This window comes from Balaenoptera borealis (assembly GCF_965194805.1).
Source record: "Balaenoptera borealis genome assembly, contig: HAP1_SCAFFOLD_436, whole genome shotgun sequence".
Lineage (NCBI taxonomy): Eukaryota > Metazoa > Chordata > Mammalia > Artiodactyla > Balaenopteridae > Balaenoptera > Balaenoptera borealis.
In genome coordinates, this window is record NW_028123761.1 from 517401 (window position 1) to 539326 (window position 21926).

General features: G+C 38.6%; 1 protein-coding gene across 5 annotated transcripts in view; it reads left to right on the forward strand.

The window, feature by feature from the left end:
• DIAPH3 (diaphanous related formin 3) overlaps positions 1–21926 on the forward strand; it is a 518008-nt gene that overhangs the window by 409392 nt on the left and 86690 nt on the right. For 4 of the 5 annotated variants that reach the window (XM_082408926.1, XM_082408925.1, XM_082408927.1 and 1 more), the window contains 2 exons: positions 21170–21265; positions 21789–21845. In XM_082408926.1, coding sequence (XP_082265052.1) covers positions 21170–21265; positions 21789–21845 — 153 coding nt within the window. Of the gene's footprint in view, positions 1–21169; positions 21266–21788; positions 21872–21926 lie in introns of those variants that run through there. The other variant, XM_082408928.1, reaches the window with a different exon arrangement.

The following is a 21926-nucleotide window of genomic DNA, read 5'->3' on the forward strand; positions in this document are numbered from 1 at the left end:
AAAAAGGGAAAGGTAAGAAGAGAAGGGAGAAATATCTGCAACAGTGTTTACATTGTTAGAATCTGAGGAACTCTTCAAGGTAGGAAAATTTCCATCTTAGTATTACAGCTTAGCTAAGGGAGGCCTGTGTGTGTGTGTATGCTTTTAGCCTTCTCCAATTTGAGGTCAGTTAATTATGAAAATAAAAATCAAAAAATTTGAGAATTTGTTGTATTCCTCCTAAAAACTTATCAGAGACCTCTTTGGAGTAAAAGGTTTATCTCATTTCATTAATTAGATGATATTTATCTTCTATAAAATGTGAAAAAAGAAGAAAATGACATGAAACATTTGCTATAGTTATTTGGAATGAAACTTCAATTAATGTTCTGATTTAGCTATAAAAAATCTGCTTCTTTATACATGAAAATCAAACATACTATTATTTCTCAAGAAATCTCACAAAAATAAAATTCTTTCATACAAAATTAGTCATGTTTAAAAAATCAATAAACCTTTCAAAGTGAGTTTCTGTTTCTAATATAGTATCTTTCCCTAGCAGGTATTCAATAAGCACTTTTAAAATATTTATGGAATTCATGTCTGCAGGACAAAAATTCCTCAATTGTACATATTCTATTTGAGCAGACTCACTTAAAGGTAAATTGACCCAATCCTAGGACAAGATATGATATCTGTCACGTTTGTTTTGTTGCTTTTATAGTATTGGTAGCAAATAGGTATTTCAGTCAAGAGAACAAATTCATGTGTAATATTTCTATAGATGTAATAGAAATATTACATGCAAAGATGTAATATTTCTATAAATACAGTTTAATTTCTGACTCTGAACTACCAGCCTGCCTAATGGTAAACAATTTAGTCAATTCTCTGTCTCTGTGTGTTTTAGCTCAGTAATTCCAGTGTAGAATTCAGTTATTCATGTTTGAAATTCCCTGCCAAGCTCTCTCCCTAAAGGGGACCCCAAGCTTGAAAGTCGGCTTGGGGTGCACATCTAAGAATGTGCATTCTTCTTGGTGCTGTTCTGTCTGGGCCCAGAACACCCTCCCTACTTCCACATAATTTCTCCTGCCTGCTTTTGGTAAAGGCGATGTCTGTTTTGCTCTTGAATGGTGACCCGGGAGATCTGTCAGATTGCTCACAGATACCTACCTCCTTTGCTCCCTTACATTGGTGATTCTCAGGAGTATATCCACGTTCTTTGGTTGGACTTTCTCTCTAACTTCCTTTTCTCCCCAGCCAGTGCCCATAGGGAGTTCCTGTGTTCCTCCCACTGCTCTCAAGTCCTAGGGGGGCTTCTGCAGCCCTCTTGTGCCTAGACTTGTTCCCGGGCCACCTCTCGGGAGTGCATGGTGCATCCGCACGATGCTTCCCTGGATCTGCCGCTCTCCTAGATCTGCTCGTTGGACACAAGATGCTTCCACTCTTGGATTCCACTCTGTGACTCCATGGGAAATTCTGCCCTTTAGTCCCATATCCTTCTGGAATGAGGAGCAGTGTGCTGGGATCCTATGCTGCATGGACTCTCCTCATTTTCTAGTCTCTCTCCCAGCAGATGGGGGCATCTTTTTCATTTATAACCCAAGTATGGGGACTTCCCTGGCAGTCCAGTGGTTAAGACTCCATGCTTCCAACGCAAAGGGTGTGTTTTTAATCCCTGGTCAGGGAACTAAGATCCCGCATGCCGCATGACCAAAAAAAACAAAAAACAAAAAAAAAACCCCAAGTATGTGGTTTGCGTCCTCTCTTATGTAGATAGGTCCTATATTTTAAAGGTCCCTTTTGGCTTCCACAGTATGGTGGAAGAAGGGAAGTGGGCTGACATCTGAGCAGTAGTGGTCAGACCTCTACTGGTACTTAGAAATCCAGAATCTTGAATTAGGTGGATACCAAATGAACACAAACTGAAATAAGTCAGGGCTTCCACTGAGCCTCCCAATAAGCCTCGGAATCCACTGGGCTAAATTGAGACACAGAGGCATGAAATTCATATTTGGACAGCAATAAACAGTGTAGCAGGCCTGGAATGATCGTTGAGTAGAGCTGTGGGAAAAGATGAAGCTAAATTGGAAGACAGGGTAGTGTGCTGTGTTTTGGATTTTTGCTTCATCCTCCAAGGGCATTGTGCAGAGCGGTGATAGCGTCTTCTTTTAGAGAGATGGATCTGACGGCAAAAAAGCAGATGGATTAGAGTATGTGGAGGGAGTAGAAAGACTGAGACCAGTTAGGAATCTGTTGCAATTTTGCAGGAGTTAAATGCCAAAGGCCCGAACTAGAATGCACTGAAAACGGGAAGACAGGATAGATTGGAAAGGCAGTTAGAGGTAGCACCAATAAGCCTGTGTCGCTGATTGGGTGTGGGGAGGCTGGGAGAAACTTTCACGACAGGGTGGATGATGCCTATATTAGCTTTAGGACACGTTGAGTTTGCATCTCCAATTTAAAGCCTTTTTATCTGGGGGGTAATTTTATCTGAAAGGGCCTGGCATAGATTATGAAACACAACAACTGCACATAAATGTTAGCTTCTTTCTTAGAGGAAAGAAACCAACTTCTTTGTTAACAAAGACAGTTTAGGTGTTTTAGTAACTACACTAACCAAGAACATTTAAAAACAAATCATGTTAGCTCATAAGGATACGCTGCGGGCACCCTTCCCCTGGAGGCTGACAGAGGCTTGGGATGCGGGTAAAGTAAGACAGAGAACGTGTCCCATTCTCCCCTTTGAAGGAAAATGGGTCACTCCTCCTCCTTCCACTTCAGCTGGTATCAGCTCAGATATTCAGTTCCAAGGCTCTGGGATTCTCAGTATTAAAATTTGTTTTCTTGTTTATTTACCTGGCATATGCGATGTTTCAATATTTTGTGATTTTTTTTAAAGCATTAATCACACCTTATCTAGCATAACAAAAGACATTCCTAAGGTTCCTGTGTGATTTGCTCTTGTGGTTTTAAATTTCTGACAAAAAATTTATAAAAATTGGCAATGGACTGCCTTCCTTCATTAATAGAATTATTACCGTAATGGTGAAAAATATCCTTCCTATCAAAATGTTGCCTTCATTTAGCAAATATTTATTGAACACATATTATGTCACGGCACTATAAAATGAGCAAACATCCCTGCCATTTGTGGGCTTGTATCCTGGTGGAGAAGACAGTGTTTAAGATATATATACTATAGTGTTAGAAGTCAGTAAGTTCTGAGGAGAATAAAATAGAGCAGGGTCGGGGGAACTGGAAGTGTAGGAAGGAGTAACATTTTAGATCGGGTAGTTTTTTTCATTTGCCCCAATTCACCATGTTGTGGACAGTGTTGTTATCCCCTTGGACTATGGGCAGCCTGGTATAGTGCTGAGTGGCCCAGCCTAGTGGTCAGTGTGACCAGGTTTCCAGCCCTGGCTCTACCAGCAGCTAAGTGACAGTGAGCAGACCAGTTAGCTTCCCAGAACAAAAGTCTTCTCATCCATAAAATAAGGTTCCTTTGGACTCTGAAATCTCATTTATATTCTGCAAATTAATTTTTAAGTAAAAAAATGAGCCTTGTTAGAGCCCAAGCAATCAAACTTTGTTTAGTTCTCCACTCACTCATTCTATAACACTGTCCTCTATTAAAATACAAACTCTATTATGTTAAGACCCTTTCCATTTGGCAGTAAATAGGAGTCTCTCTCCATGTGCAGTGTATTGTTTTTGGTTTTGTTTTGCTTCCCATTTGGTTATAGGACAAATGTATTTGAAAGTTAACCTGTTTCGAATGTTTTCTCCACATTTTTGATCAGTAACATAGAGACATGAGTTTAGAATAAGTTACTGATATGGGGAACTTAGGGAAATATGTATATATGCAGATATGTATGTATGTATGTATATATATGGACAAATCTTTTCAGTAATGAATTGTCTCATGTCAATTACTAGTTTGCTTCTATGCTATCTTAATTTTCTGAATGGAATGTGTTTCGTATGTATGTAGAACAGAAATGAAAATGCCATTTATTATAGAATCGGTTGACCTTTTTACAGATTGACAACTTCTCATTTTCCCTGACAAATACTCAACCAGCACTTCAGTCTATTAAGAGCAGAACTCATTAACATGCATAAATTAGCAGCCTGATCTAGTTATAATGCATCTTTAATGTGTGACTTATACAGCGTAGTGTAGGTCCTCAGTCTTGTAATAAAACGTAGAGTAACCTCCGGTGATAAACAAGGTTCAGAGATCAATTTAACCTGGTTAAAACCTTTATCCATACAAACTGTCATTAGGAATGACTAACATTTCGCTAATTAGCTCACCATTTACAACACATAAGCTTCTCACAGATGGTGAATGTTTATAAACACCCACAGATGTGTGCACAGCTGACTCCCAGTTATCCGCAGGAGTAGGGGACATAGATAATTTAGATTCGCTTACAATACAAACCCCTCATTTTAGCTAGTTTCAAGCTCCTTTCTCTTTGGACTTTTTACCACAGCTGTTAATGAAGTAGCAAATTAACTAATCTAATTTCAGCTTCTCCTCTTACTGATGCATATACCCCCTGGTGAAAGCACTAATATGTACAAATGTGATCACAAGATGGCTGGCAAGAAGATGAAAATGGGAAGTTCAGGCTTAGATGAATATATGGAGCATGGAAAATCATCATATACGTTTGTAGCTGTGTGTCTAGTAAGAGGTTTCAAGTTGTGAAAGCACAACAAGGCTCCCACTTCAACAATGTTATACCTAAACTCCCAGAAATAGAAGAGAATATCTTCTCAAATTTGAGAAAAAGGAAAGGATCAAAAGATTTTGGTTCAGACCTCCCCTTTGCTTCCCCATCAGGCAGTCTGATCCTGTGTTAATTGTTTCTTTTCCAATAACTCTTTCTGTAATTTGGTCTCAAGTTTTCATTGTAACTTAAGCCTGTTTACTGTCTGGTGCTGAATTAAGATGAGGAGATGTAAATATGATCACTTGAGTACCATGAAGTTATTTATTTCCCTTATTTTCTTCAGCCTAAAGAGTCTTAGAGCTTGCTCTTCTCTTGTAGGTTCTTAATCTGAAACTTTTCTTCATTCTCCTTTGTGCACTGGGCTGTATTTTACTTGTCCAAGCAGTTTAAAGGCATTGCTTGATTGAGCCCACCCAGAGTCAGGAGCCATGTGGAGATGACTGAGGTCCACAGACCATTCACAGCAGTGCTCCCCAACCTTTTTGGCACCAGGGGCCAGTTTCATGGAAGACAGTTTGTCCACGGAAGGGGGGTGGGGGATGGTTTCAGGATGATTCAGGCACATTACATTTATTGTGCACTTTACTTCTATTATTATTACATTGTAATATATAATGAAATAGTTATACAACTCACCATAATGCAGAGTCAGTGGGAGCCCTGAGCTTGTTTTCCTGCAATTAGATGGTCCCATCTGGAGGTGATGGGAGACAGTGACACCCGAAGTCTGTTGCTTATGTCCAGTCTACTCCGTAATATGCAGCTTAATTGTCACTTGCCACTCACTGATAGGGTTTTGATATGAATCTGCAGGCAACTGATTTATTATGGTCTCTGTGCAGTCAAACCTCTCTGCTAATGATAATCTGTATTTGCAGCTGCTCCCCAGTGCTATCATCACTGCCTCAGCTCCACCTCAGATCGTCAGGCATTAGATTGTCATAAGGAGCACACAACCTAGATCCCTTGCATGCTCAGTTCACAATAGGGTTTATGCTCCTATGAGATTCTAATGCTGCCACTGACCTGACAGGAGGCAGAGCTCAGGTGGTAATGTGAGTGACGGGGAGCGGCTGTAAATACTGATGAAGCTTCGCTCACTCACCCTCGGCTCACCTCCTGCTGTGCGGCCCGGTTCCTAACAGGCCATGGACTGGTATCGGTCCGTGGCCCAGGGGTTGGGGACCCCAGATTTACAGAATAAGCTGTGAAGGGCAACCATTTTGCTTCCCGGTGACCTGCAGGATATGTACCATGTCTTCAGGCTGAGGTATTCATAAGTTAATACAAGCTGTTTCCCAGAGTTTCCTTACTTGAGAAACATTGCTTTATTTTAGCTTATTGAAGAGGAAAATTGACCATTCCATAACAGCATGTTAGAAATAGCCAAAGGAGTTTAAAGAAGAAATTTTATAATGGATTAGATGGTGATCAAAATTAGTGTCAAGAACATGAATGGCAAAAGAACGTGGCACCGAGGAAAGAAATGTTGCCCCACTGGAGCTCTCCAGTAGATCTGTAACTTTTCAGATAAAAGATACATTAGTTTTTGTTGTTGTTTCATTGGGGAGAATTTGTAAGTGCTAACAGGCTCTATAGAAATCTTATTGGATATTTCCCCAGTAAGAAGAGAGACTGGGAACTCAGTACTTTGAGATAGAGAGATCCTTCTATGTATACCTGTCTTCAACAGTTGCCATCTGACTTTAACAGGTGGTACCATTCACTGAGATAAGGAACACCAGGACAAGATGAAGTTTGGGGGAAATGGTGATGAAGTATCTGTAGGACACCTGAGTTACCATGTCTAGTGAATGATCGGGTATGGTCTAGGGTGCCCAGCTCATCCCAGTTTGCCTGAGACTTTCCCAGTTTCAGCACTGAAAGCCCTGTATTCCAGGAAACCCCTTAGTGTTTGGCAAATGGGGATTGTTGGTCACTGTAGCCAGAGCTCAGGAGTAGAGCTTGTGCTCTGGTGATGGAAACTTGGAGTTCTCAACATGCAAAGCTGTGGGAGTTAATAAAATGCCAGTGGAGACTGTGAGGAATGGTGTAAATGTAGGCAGAGGAAGAGGAGCCGGGAAGAGAGTGTGAGAAGGAGTCACCATGGAGGTGGGAGGGGAACTAAGAAATTCTGGTATCATGAAGCCCAGGGAAGAGACCATTTCAAAGGAGAAAAGGTAGTCAATATTGTCAAATGCTGCCAAGAGATCATAGAATAAACAGACTGACAGTTGTCCCATTGACATCAGCTCGAAGGAGAGGGGAGAGGGTTGATAAATGAGTATGGGAAGGGAGACTGAGATGTAAGAAGGCTAGTAACTAGAGGGGTTTGGTGTCGAGAGGGCAAAGCAGATGTTTGAATTTGTTTAATTGTAGATTGGGAAAAATGAGAAAGGAAAGGAGGTTGGGAAAGAATGATACTCAATAGAGCAAGGTCCTGAGGGCAGCCAGAAAGAGTGTGGAGGATGAGATATCAGCACAGGTGGAGGAAGTTGTCTTGGAAAGTGACATGCTCTGCTAATGTGATGAGAGGGAAGGAGAAAGAGCTGGGCCCAGGTGCAGATACATTTGTAGATTTGATGGTAAGAAGTTAAGGGTATTTTTCATCAAGTAGTTTCTATTTTATATATGAAATAGAGCAAGTGCTCTGCTGAGGAAGGGTAGTCGGTTGAAAGGCTTGAAAGAAGCGTCGAAACAGCCCCTCTCAGGGAGTGGGAGTGACAGCCTCCAGGTAAAACATAGATGGTGTGTTGGATAGTACTAAGAATCCAGTTGAGGTTGGTAACTGTGATTATGTACCAGCCCTGATCCTGCAGTATTATTTTTCACCACAATTATTTAGCAGCTAGTGTATAGTGCCAAGAAGATAGAATTTTCAGTTCATTTAAGTTTTACCAGTAGTCTGCGAAAGGACCGTAATGGAGGAGGAAAGTAAGATATTGGACGGTGAACAGTGGTCAAAGTGATGAACCACGGATAGGCAAGGAAGTGAAGACAGTGGAGCCAGAGCATAGGAGATTTCTGTGATAGATGACAGGATGAGGGTTAGGGGGAGGGAGAGGGACAAAGAGAGAGAAAATAAGGATAGATAGCTTGTATGAATCCAAATTAATAGAAATAAAATAGTTGTGAATGGTAGTAAAGTTCAGATTATGGATGTGAGAGTGGGTGATGGAAAGTAGGGAGAAAGGATTCTTCCCTGGAGATGAGGGAGGTCAAGGAACTCATTTGCTGTTGGATTAGTTGTTCACATGGAGTTGAATTCATGCAGGATGATGGCAAGACTTGACTGGCAGAGGAAGACTGAATCAGGTGACAAAGTCAGATGACAAAGAAGTATGAGAGGATGAGCAGTGTCAGCTAGAAGGGGGCAGGGAGATCATCCCTCCAGTTTTCCAGTTGCAATGAAAGGAGTGTTCATTGAAGACATCAAGATAGTAGAGAAGTTGCTTATGTTAATAAATACTGGAAGAAATAGGGGTCAGAAACAACTTATCTTTTAGACAGAGTAACTGAGAATGATAGTGATAGTGGTTTGACTGGCCTCAAGGCTTTAATCCAACCGTAGCAGTCATCCAGTAGGTGGCTTGTAGGGAGGGACCAGGAAGCCACTGCAGACTGTACTGATTCTAGTATGTCCAGCTACTCCTGGTCCTGGGAGAAGGAAGATGTCTCTGGCCTTTCCCTATAAGGAAGGAGTCATCAGTGACCTGCATCTCATTTATCACCTGGTTCTGGAGAAAGGTGCCTGGCTCCCAGTGAATTTGGGGACGCCTAATCTGTGCTTGTTGGTTGAGTTCCCAGCTATGAAAGCCACTGTCTCTTTGTGCCCTGAGGCATTTCCTAAAGCAACTCTAAGTACAGCTCAGCAAAGCTGAGGATCTGAGAACTTCTCAATTATCACACAACACAGATATGAGTATCAAGAGGATCGTAGTATATCAGTGTGTCACAATACAGAGGGTCAAGAAAAGTGAGTGTAATGGAAAGAATGTCAGCTTCAGAATCAAAAGATTTTGGTTCAGACCTCCCCTTTGCTACCTACCTGTTGTAGGGCTTTTGGTGCATTACTTTACCTCTGCGAGCTTCAGGTTCCCTGGCTTTAAAATGGATCTGGTAATAGCTACCTTGCAGGGCTGGAGACTTAAATCAGAAAATCTAGGTAAAATGCTCCACACAGATCCTAGTACATGGGCATTCAATGATGTTTCCTCATATATCTAACTCACATTTAGTTTATGTTCTTTTTGTTATGCATTTTTTCTTTTCTAAATAAAATTGTTCTCAAACTTACCTAATATCAGTTTTTATTTGGGGGCTTCTGTATTCATTTTGTCAGCTTTTTGTACCTGAGGGAAAAACTTCCATTGTTCTCTTGAGAGAGTTTAGCACATTTTTGCCTCCAGCTTCTTTGCAATTGTTAATGAGTTAATCAAAAGTTCAGTTGTCTCCCATTTTCATTTCTTTTCTGTGTTATTTGCTTTCTCAAAGCATATGTCAATTCCTTTTCCTCCTCACTTTCCACTCATTCAGACTTGCCTTATTATCTTTTCTGACTTCCTTTCTTTCAAAAATATGTTGCTGTTAACCTGATTAGGACTTTCAAATATCTTCAGTTTGTAATATTAATGTCATAATTCCTGCATCTGATTGGGGAAGGAATACTATATTTGTGCAGAAGAAATCTGTATTTCTCCTTTGAAATGAACTGAAAAAATAATGAATACTTAATACTTTGAACCACAAATTCATATTCGAAATGAACCTAGAACTTGAATCTAGTAAAATTACTTTGGGCAGGATCGGCATTAGTGGGGTGGCACTTGACTAAGAGCATTCTTGGCACCCAAAATACTAATACACAAATTGCCACTGTTTACTGTGCTATCTATAGGGTCGTGTGTTTTAAAGTACAAATAAAACCTATCTTCAGAAATTTAAGTGCAAATACAAGTACCAAAGAATAACCCCTGAAATCATCACTGGGCAGCCATAGCTATACCTCTAACCTACTGCCTCTGTATTAAGCAATTTCATACCACTTGGCTTTCTTTTTTGGAACATTCGTCATACAGGTAGTGACGAATTATGTGTTGAAATTGCCCTAAGACTGCAAGTCCCATGAGAACAGGGCAGGGGCTGGTTTCAGTGCCTGCCGCATATCCCTTAGTGCACATTTGTAAGATTGAATTGAACTACAGACTTTATAGTTTTATATTTCCAACTACTTCCTGGACAAAAGAGTTTGACTATTCTGCCAGGACCTCAAAATCAGCTCATCTAAAACCTAACTTGTCATGTTCCACATAAAACCTGATTTTTATGTTCTCATTTTGGGTTAATGATATCACTGTTTTCCCAGTCACCCAGGCTTGACACCTTCACACTGTGCCAGCTTTAATCATAGTGAAGTCCAGTTTTGATTATTTCACACCTTTCAAAAACATTCTATGGCAGTTCTTCAGCCTTGAATCCAAGCTCCCTCAGCCTCCCTTCCTGACCTTATTTTCCCCTTCTTCCAGTATGCACCATATGCTGCTGTCACAGCATGACTGGTGGTTCCCTCTGGGCCCTATTCACTCTTCCAGGTACCGCTGGTTGAGAGTGGCCTCTCATGGCCTCAAGTCCGTTTGTCCCAGCTTCTCCTGAAAGAAAATTTCTGCAAAATCACCTCTATTCCCTAGCTTAGCCTCCCCTTGATTCTTGGTATTGAATAAGCATTTTTATTTTCTCTATCTGAAATCATTTCATTCTTTGTTCAAAAACTTCATGAAGAACAAAGCCATTGAAAAGTCTTTTCAAAATTTTCTAATATATGAAAATATTAAAACAAGTTTAAAATATATCTAATATATTTTCAACAGGAAGTAAGCAATTGCCAAGCTTAAGCACTGTCAGACTAATTTCTCAGAATAAAATGAAGCTCTTGTGGGTGACAAGTTAAGCTTCTGCTTAGAATGGTGGTGTTCTACCGTGTAATTAACCTTTTCCTCTCTGGGTTACTCTGTGATTATAGGGTCATGGGTGTTCACTGTGAGTGAGAGTCACATCTTGTTAAATGTCATTATCATTTCACATCTACATATGTATTTAAATAGATACATTATTTTTCCCCAGACATTCTGTACTTTTGCATCTGAAGACCTCTGTTCAGCACCCTCAGCCCTGTACAACACACAACTTTGGCAATGTTCTTTTTGCCAGGGAGTCAATACTGGTTTAAATTTTGTTTTCTTTAGTAATTGTTAGAATAGGTCACTGTGAACAAGCTAATCAGAGTTGGTCACTTGGATACTTACATGGAGATATTTTAACAAACATTTAACACAGAAAGAATGATTAGGTAGTGCCTTTCTTCATCATCATGTGGTGGAGTAATTGCTAAGCAGGAAGTCAGGAAATTTATCCTCTGCTTTGTAGCTAATAGCTGTGAGTGATCATAGAAAGGTCTGTACTCAATGTCCTCATTGATAAGTGATTGGCTTTTTTCACTTACTATGTTTTGGATATGGTCCATATCAACAATTTAAATATGCTTCATTATTTTTTCCTCATCTCAGCATATTTTAGTATATGAATGTCATAGTTTATTAAGTCTGTCTCTTGCAGATGGGCATTTAGGTCGTTTTCAATCACTTGTTATTATAAACATTGTAATGAACATCCTTGTGCATATGCCCTTGCATTCATGAGTTATAAGTAAGATAATTTTCTTAGAAAAAAATTATTTCATCAAATGGTATGTGCAATTTTATTTCTGATACAGATTGCCAAATTGCATTCCCAAGAGGTTGCATTAGTTTTATATTTCCACCAATAATGTGTGGAATGATCTGTTTTCCAACCTTTACCAATTATCCTTAGTTGTTATTATTGCCATGCTGATAGGTAAAAATGATCTCTCATTGATGTACTTGGAAAATCTTTAATTATGAATGATGTTGTGGATTATATCCTCTATATAAAAGCCCTATTTGTTTGTCTTTATGATGGATTTCCTGAACATATTATTTGCCTGATTTTTTGTCATTTTTTTATTGATTGTTGATTTTTTTTTTTTTCCTGAGTCATAATGTTCTTTATTTCAAGAAAATCAGTTTTAGGGAATACCTGTTTTCAATTTTTTTTTTCCTGGTTTCTCCTTTCATTGTTTATGTGTAGACTTTCTTCTTATTGTTCTTGTGATTTGTAGACATTTATTTTAGTACAAACTATATGACATTTGGGTATTCAGATTTCCCCTAGGAAGATCTTCTCCTTTCAGAACTAATGAAAAATATACTTTTCTATACTGTCTGCTATACTTTGCAATTTAATTTTTTAATGTTGAAATAGTTGATCCACTTGGGATTTATTTTGGTATAAGTAGCAGGGTGGGATCCAAATAAACTACCATCATAGTAGTTATTGAATCTTTTCTTATCCTCTACTGATTTGAAACGCCACATTTATCGTGAATCATGAATTGAGTTTTCGTAGTCAATGTGAAATTCAACCATGAATTTCGTTTCAATACTCAATATGAATTGCCAAGAGCGATATATACTATACATTATTTTCCAGGCATATCTGACAACAGAACCACCCCACTTCCCCCACAGTACCCACACATGGACACACACACAGAGCTTCTCATGGGTCTAGCGTTCTGTGGTACACATTTTGGGAAATTCTGCCTGTCTGATTGAAGTTGTGTTTTGGTGTATTTTTTTTTAATATTGGATGTCTATTTAATACAGCACAACTAAGTTTTTGCTATAATATTTCATAATGACAGACTCATTCATTGACTATATGGTTTGTTTAAATCTTGTGCCTTAAGTGTGCTTACATTCCAAAAGTGGTTGTGCCCTTTTTATTTGAGAGGAGAATTAAATGAGCAGACAAGTAACTTATTTTTCTGGAATTTGGTCAATTGTTTATACTAGTTTTTAAAATGAAAGAACTTTCATAAAAAATTCCAGAAGAAGGTAAATTAGATATCTTCATGAGTTAAGCTGAATGACTATGATACCAAAATCATTTTCTTACAACAGAATCTAGATCATAAGAAATTTGGAAATTAAAAGTTAATAACAATACACTTTGATTTATATACAACAGTATATTTATTTTACCACTTTTTCTTGGTTGTTTGTATAATTAGAATAGAACCACGCTTTATACATGACATCCAGTAATGGATTTTTTTTTTCTTTTTGAGACTGGAGAGTTCATATAAGAAAAATTCTTTATTTTACAAACATCTCTATAACTCTACTTACTATAAGACATGAAATAATTTAGATTCCAATCTGAATACAATGTAATAAATAGTATAATAATTATGGTTTACACATTCAAATGTATCTGCAAAATATTTTTCACTCAAGCTTTGAAAAATATAGCCTTATATTTTATCCAGAGCAACTAAAAGAGTGGCCCCGTGGTCTGTGCTCAGAGTTATGATGACTGTCACAGGTCCAAGCATATTCAAGGTAGCGAGAAGGGGTAGCAACGTGCGATGGCAGCCACAGCTGTCACAGCTCCGGTAGATATTCAAGATAGGAGGAAGGGGGAGAGTGGCTATCAGCATCTGCCTCTTCTGTTTCTAGCAGCACCATACAGGTGATCACTTACACTTTATCAGTCAGAAATGCATCATAGGGCCACCCTCAGCTTCACTACAAGGGAGCTTTGCAAAATGAGGTTTTAACTTTTCCGGCCTCTGTAGCGGAAGCAGACAAAGAGAGGGTAGGGAATGGATGTGTTGCACTGGCCATTCAGCAATGTGTGCCATATTAGTGAAAAAGAAGAGTCATCATAATATTAAAAATAATAGTAATATTTATTGAAGCCTTACTGTGTGTGAGGCATTATCCTAAGTTCTTTATATGTATTAGCTCACTTAATCCTCACAACAGCCTTTTGAGGAACATACTATTATTATCCCCATCTTATAGAGGAGGAAATAGGGAGGCACAAGATGGTCTTTAAGGGGCACACAGCTGGCAAGAGCCAAGATTTAAGCCCAACACTTTGGCTCCTTGACTTTGCTCTTAATTTTTTTTTGGAAAAAAGAAAAACAACCTTACTTCATTGTAAAAGATTCTACATTTTTCCTTCTAACTTGTAACAGGAAATATATTTAATTCAAGATATGCAAATAATGAAGAATAGTGAATAAAGCCAGAAATATTAAAGTATTGGGTTTTTAAATATAAAATTCCACTTCTCATGGTTGAGCCAGTCATTATAATATACGAGAGAACTGTTCTAATTATCGTTTTATCAGTTAAATCCCAATGAAAGTTGGCTTTCTAATTCCCTTGACTCAAATAAATTTTCAGTTTCACATTTAGATTAAGACATGTTCAAAGATGCTGTTTTACGTTATTCCTGTCTTTTTGCTGCCTGGGTTAAGTAGTATTTTGAGCTTTGTTCTAGAAGGTTAAAGACTGAACTAGGTTAGCAAGTAAATCACATACAGCCTTGTCCCCAGAAGGTCTATAGCTAGCAGCATGAACAGTAAATTCATGTAATTTTGTTGGGGCAACTGTCTTGTGTTTCTTTTAGAAAGAGGTGGGTTAAATTCTGAGTCTCTGAATTTTGAGTATCAGCTGCACACTTTCAACAATTCTTTGGAGAAACTGAGCTTTCCTTCCCTATCCTCATGCCAAATTCCAGGTGGTTATTATATGTCTTACTACCACTAAAGTCATATCAAATGTGATGAGACTTAAAGAAAGTGTGCCAGAGACTGTGGGAGTGAAAAGGGGAGCTCTGGAAGCACATGCAAAGTGAACACAATGGAAAATGGTCACGGGTTGAGAACAGTTTTTTCCTCCTAAAATCCCCTTTGCATATTAGCTTGCCATGTGGCTTCCCCTCAGCTCTTTTCTTATGTCTACACACACCCTTCCTAACAGAACTCATGCTCTGCCATAACATCAATAATGACCACAGCAAAGTTTAACTGTTATTAAGTTCTTATGATGTGCCAGGCACTCTGCTGAGTGTTACACATGATTTATCTCCTTTAATCCTCCCAATAATCTTGTGAAGTAGGTGCTATTATTAGTCACACATCAAAGTTGAGGAAAAAAGAATGGAGGTTAGTAAGGTTAAGTAATTTGCCCAAAGCCACACTGATTTCTAATTGGGAAGCCAGAATTTAAATACAAGTTGTCTAAATTCAAAACCTGTGTTCAATACCATTTCACTATGTTTATGTTCTTTTCTATAGCTTCCAGTATGACCAGTATGCTTCTAAGTTCAACTTGTTAGTATAACTAATTCCTCTCCCCCAAGTTTTAAACCTGTGAAACCATCATCCTTCTAGACACCTTTAATCACCTGCAGTTGGATATCTCATGAAGATCTCAGCATATCCAAACTGAATTCTTCTCTTGCCTCAGCCCCATTCTACCATGAAACAAAAATAATTCAGTACTTGGTGAATAACACCAACATATATCCAACTGGCCGAACCAGATACTTGGAAATTAGCCTCGACTTCATTTTTTAGTACTCACATCAACGCAGACCAAGATTTTTCTGTTTTTCCTCCTTTCTCTTTTCGTTTTTCACCGCTTCTGTTCTTTACCTGATTCCCACAATCGCATTTTGCCTGGACGTAAACCAGGAAACCTGCCTTCTCCTTATTTTCCTTGCCCTTTGTTTTGTCTCTTCTCAGAGTGATCTTTGTAAAGTAGAAATTTGACCATGTTAATTCTTCATTTAAAACAAGTTAATGGCTCCCTTCCAAACTCCACAGTCTGGCATGTTCACTGCTTGGTGATTTGGCCCCTACCTGTCTCCTCAGCGTCACCTCTCAGTAACCCCTACTGTGACCTGCCCTCCATTCCCATGGACATGGGAGTTCTCCCAAGTGTTTCATGTCCCCTGTACAGCTGTTCTGTGAACCCTGCAGGGCCTTCCCTCTTCAGGAAGCTCTGGCAAATGTAAAGACTTCTTTAAGTCTTAGGTCTTCAGGAGGCCTTCTGTGACGTCTTTCCCTTCTCCCTCTGCCCTATGCCAGGTGTCCTTCCTGGGTGGAGATCTCCATCACAATGCTCATCATTGTATATTGGACCATTTGTTACCTGTCTTCTTCCCCTTGTCATAGGAAAGCACGTTAAGGTCAAGAAGCAACCTCTTTCTCTCCTCTTCCTCCTTCTTGGTTGCCTCATCCTGTCAGGAAGTTTTTAGTTTCTTTGTGTTTATCAATGTGATTTCTGCACATTCCTAAATGAAATACAGTAGGCTTATAGCAAAATAAAATACACTCTCCTTCACCGTCTCAACTCCCTCCCCTTTCCCAGAGGCAACAACTTTTAATTCTTAGTGGGTTTTTTTTTTCTGATATTTACCTCTTCCTTATTTCTAGATAATGTACTTAGATTATTATTTGTCAGTTTTTCATTTTAGACATTGAGTTCCTAAGTGGTAGAAGGTTTAGTTCCCTTATACCCTCTCCCTGCTTACACTTTCCTCGTATACCCCTTCTCCTTTACCTCTGCTGTCTTCACATTATAATTTTATCATACCTGATGGTCAAACGAATAGCCAGTGTTTATAGTAGTGCAATGGTGTAAATTTTCCTCACCCCTCCAGTTAGTATGTCATGATTACTTCCTATTGGACAACAATATTATTTCTAGGTTTATACTAATATTTTTTTTAAAAATTTGCTTGGTATTTGTGTATACCTCTCTGACAGGTCTGTGAAATAAGGAACAATCCTTTTTCCAAATGGTCAACCCAGCAGATTTGCTTTTAGTTTCTCGGCCACTGTTCTCTCCTATGGCCCAGTTGTCTCCCATGTGATCTCCTTAGCAGATCCCCCTCTGCCTGTCCTCACATCCTCTTGATTCTCCTATAGAAATATCTCATCCCTAACTCTCCCTTCTCCATTTCCCTTGATGCTGTGTGACTTCTTAAAATACGATTTACAAATTAAGCAAGGTGATGTGTTATTCGCACAAAGCACAGCTTTGACTATTGCAGTTAGTCTATTTATTTAAAAGAGTTTTAACAGCAGGAGAGAGACTATAATAAATATTTTGAATATCAATTGACTTGTAGTTAAAGAAGTTGAATTCTAGTCTACAGTAAAAATGGCTAATTTTTATTTCTCTGGTTTGTATTAGAATAATGTAAATATGAGTCCTTTAAATACTTTATTATACCTCACTTTTGTTTTTATTTATAACCTTTGCCTTTGAACCTGCTACCTCTTCTGCCAGGTATGCTGTTCCCTCCCCAGTCCCTGCCATGGCCAACTCCTGCTTGTTCACCAGGTCATAATTCACTAGGAGAACTTACATCTCCGATAGAACCCTCCCATACCTAGCACACTGTTCTGCTTCTGGAGAGCAGAAAACATTTCTTGTTAATTCTTGGGACCTAGATATCCTTCATGCCTAGTAATGTTCTGGCTCATCATAGCCCTCAATAAACATATGTCAAATGAATATTCTAAATGCATTTTCAGCATTTGAAAAAAAATCTTCATTTTCTGTCTCCATCTTACACATTGGATTATTTTAAGAGTCTACCTGTATTTCTGATCAGAGCTTCCCTTAGAAATGATGTTATTAATCACATATGCTATTAAAGAGTTATTTAATTTATAATGGATCTAAAACAATGCTGAAAACCTAATCAGATATTACATAAACTTCCTATAGTGCACTATGGAGTCCATTTATGAATTTATTTCCCTACATTTTTTATCTCTTAGCAATTTACCACTGCTTTCATTTGTATGATCTCATTTGATCCTCTCATCAACCCTAGACAGGTATTATCTCTATTACACATGTCAGGAACATGTAGGAACTTGTAGCCAGTTGACAGCCCAGACTAGAATGCAGATCTTCTTTCTCTGATACACTATTCTTTCCATTGCGGGAGTGGGGAATGAAGGCCAAGCAAAGCCATTAGTTCTGGGGGACAAGACCAAGGATAGAAGTTCCAGGTAGAGACTGATGGATGGGAGAGAAAATGTTTGTGGAGAATCACAGGCAGTTGCCTTTAGCTGAAGAACAGATTGTGATGTTGGAAACCAGAGATAAGATTTAGAAAGCAATTGGAGTCAGTGTCAGGGCCAAGTGAAAGGGTTGGGACTTTATATTGTGGGAAGTGAGTGATATTGAAAATTTGTGACCAGGGGATCATAATTCTGCTTTAGTGCTCTATGGGATGAATTAGAATTAGGGAGAAACTAGAAGCAACATCATTTTAGGCAACTCATGCGATATTTCAGGTGAAAAATAATTCAGTTCTGGACCACCAACATTAAGTGTAGTCAGAAAAGGAAACAATGGATCACTTCTTGGGATACCGGCATGTACATGAACAAGGTTTGGCAACTGAATGGTTGTGTGAGCCCAGGTAAAGGAGGGAACAAAGCTGTGCTGTTTACAGTGGTGGTGGGAATGTACTCCCACTCGTTCCCTCCCCATCGTGACCTTTATTCTTCTATGTGGTGACTCCTTCCAGCTGACCATGCTAGTGCTTCATTTGTTAATATAGTCAGCATACGTTAATGAACACTTTCTTTGCTGGTATTAAAGATAAATGGAAACCACAATCCCTGCCCTCGACAAATTCTCTGTGGTAGAAACCATCAAGTAAACAATATTGTAAAGGATTTATTGCTATATGTACCACAAGTCATTAGGACACAGAGGGGCACCCAGTTCAGCACACACAGGTCAGGAAAGGATTCTCAGTTATCTCTCTTGAAGGAGAAGGAGTTAGATTGGTGAAGAAAGTGGGAAGGATGTTCTGTGTAGACAAAACAGCATGATCAAAGGCATGAAATTGAGAATGTGGAACTGTGGTGTAAGTTGTTTAGTGAGCCTGAACATGTCAGCATCTGTCTCCTAAGAACAGTGACATTATCCTCCCTGATCATAATATAATTATCAAACTCAGGTAACTAACATTGGTACAATATAATTATTTAATACCCAGCAAATTTTAAAATTTGTCTAATTATCCCAATAATGTCATCTGTGACTTTTTTTACAACCCGAGAGCTAATGGAAAATTGTGTGTTGCATTTAGTTGCCATGTCTATTTAATCTCCTCTAAGCTAGAATGCTGCTTCCCTAAGCTTTTCTCCTCTCTTTCTCTTTCTTGGTCTTTCATGATATTGATGATTTTTAAGAACCCAGACCAGTTGTTTCACAGAATGTCGCTCACTTTGGATTTGTAAGATTGTTTCCTTACATTTAGATGCAGGTTAAATTTTTTTGTTGTTTGTTTGTTTTTGTCCTTTTTTTGGTTTGTTTTTGTTAAAGATGGTTTTAAGCTTTGGTTTATTTATTTGTTTATTTTGGCCATGCCGCACGGCTTGTGGGATCTTAGTTCCCCAGCCAGGGATCAAACCTGTGCCCCTGGCAATGGAGGTGCGGAGTCCTAACCATTGGACCTCGAGGGAATTCCCAGGTTAAATATTTTTACACAGTTTATATTGTGTCCATCTCAGTGCATCACTTCAGGAGACAATTATTGTCGGTGTGCCCCATTACTGGTGATGTCAAATTTGATTAGTTGGGTAAGGTGATACCTTTGAGATTTCTCCATACGATGTTCCTGCATAACCTTACATACAATGGGTTTTGTAACCATTGATGATTTCTGCCTAATTAATTCTTACTGTGTGAGTTGTGATATGGTGAATTTTCTGTTTCCCTTATCTATCTTATATTAATGGAACTCGGTCCTCTTTATATCTTTGACATCTATTGGTTGACATTCTTACTTAAAGCAGAGCTTTTTCTTCACCCGTATTTAATAAATTTTAAAATTTTCAGTATCAGTATGGATGTATGATTCTTTTTTCCAATGTGTAATAATGATACCTTTAGATCCAATCCAGCACTTCACGGTTTTTCCTCTCCTTCTCCCACTGCATATTTGTATCTCGCATCCCACAGCAAGCATCCCTGTTGCCAACAGCATCAGCATGTTTACCCATCTGCTCAGGCTTATAATACACATGTAGTACTTTCACATCACTTCATCAGTACCACTAACAACAGCAAACTTACTAAAGAACGTTCAGTGTTTCCTTTTACTAATGAAATATATTCACAACCTTAAATATTTAGCTTTACCTGCAGTTCTTTTTAGAAAAATTATAGTTGAGTTTGAGTGTAAATTTTCAAAGATAGTTACTAATTAAAGTGTCTGAAATATTTGACGTATTTTAATTAAAATAGCCATCAAGCCACTTTAGAATTAAATTTACATGTAAGTTAACAACCTCCAAATACTCTGTTTCTCACCCACCTGTTTTTGGATTACACCTACGAGGTTTAGTACTTCTCTAAAAACGAAACAGAACCAGATTGAAAAGGGCTGACACATGTTTATATTCACATATCTGTTTATAAACTGTAAATGAATGTGTTATTTGTACGCTACTGCATTCATTTGTCATCTGTTCCCTATAAAGGGATTGCGTTTCAAAAAAAGAAATAAAAAATCCAGAGGAAAATAGTTTTCTAGTACTTTACACATGACTGTATACCAGCCATACAATTTCATAGAGAATGCCTGAAAATAACTTCTCTCTAAGGGACAAAAAAAAATCTTTGGCATTTTCATGAATTTAGGTTGATCCAATGGTTTCTTTGAAGCTTTTTTTTTTTTTTTTTACCACTTCCTTTAAATAACATTTAGCATTGACAGGTATAAATAGCTATAGATTATTACAAGATAACCAGATAGAGAGAAATGGCTCTATAACCACATCTTCATCAATTATATACAGAATATCAATTTAAACTAATCATAAAGTGATATAATCCTTTAGATTTTTGAGAGCCTCTTTTGGTTTATTTTTCATTATAGAAGACAAACTTTTCATACATTCTGTAAAAGTTTGCAGTGATTGTTCTGTGTCACCTAAAGTCTGGGGACAATTACCCTGATATGAAGAATCAATCGTTGGGAGCATGTTCACAGAAATTAGCCTGGAAATATAATTTTGTATGATAAGTTTAGACAGCAGAATATCAATAACGACAACAGAAACACTCTCCCACACCTGGTCGATTTTAGAAAAGGAGCCGATGCCTTGAAAATAACCCATTTCTACAAGGAAAATGTGATTTATGATAACCTGAGACACAGATATAACTAGAACCACCTTCCATTTAAAGTTATTTTGCCGCCAGACTATAAAAGCAGTGCTCTGAAGTGAATCAGTGGAACTCGGTTCTCTTCAGTGGACAGTAACACGGGCACTAATGAGGCAGATTTCATTAAAAGATATTTGATTTATGAGAGAGTTAAGTCCTATCATATTTTGAAATTGCTGGCTTAGTCCTGGCATCTGATCTTTTTTCCCCCTACCATACCATCACCAGTTTCTGCGCATGCTTTGACATTGCTATGGTAACCCCGAGGGCTGATGGAATTCCCTGCATCTCTTTTCACAGAGGGTGATGAGACAGGAGTGATGGATAGTCTGCTGGAGGCCTTGCAGTCGGGGGCTGCCTTCCGCGACCGAAGGAAAAGGACACCGAAGCCGAAAGGTGAACATTACACTTGTTTCGTGTTCCTTTCTAGGGGACTATCACGAAGAACAACCCCCACCCCCGCACCCCGCGTGCGCCAACATCCCTCCCGCCCCCGCTTTTTGTAATTCTTTTAAAGTCATGTGTCAAGAATGCAGTGCTGTGGGCAACAACTCTTCAGAAGTTTTAGAAGTTTGTTTAATCCTTCCCTTGCAATGACAAGTGTCAGAGAGAGAAGCGTTCCAGTTGGCCAGTGTCAGTAGCGCATTAACAAATCAATGCACTGAACCTGGAAAAGCCTGATTAGTGTGACAGGTCTCATCTAAAGAACCATATGTACCTTATCCCAGTGGAGTTCACAGTAGCATAATTAAATGCGAAGTAAAAGTCATAACATTATTGCTTCAAGTATTTCAGGATATTGAAGCATTGCTTCGCTTCCAGAAATACTTAACCTTGGAAATATGTCTAATACTATTATACTTCCTGAGATGAACAGACCTCTATATTAAGATTCTTTTATATATATATATTTTAACAGATATTCGGGGAAGTCTCAGTCCAGCGTCTCGGCCTGTCCTGAAAGTTTGTAACCATGGTAATAAACCGTATTCATAAATTGCACATTCTCCTTATCTACTTTTATCCTGGTGATCTGTGATTTTAGTAGGCTGCTGTG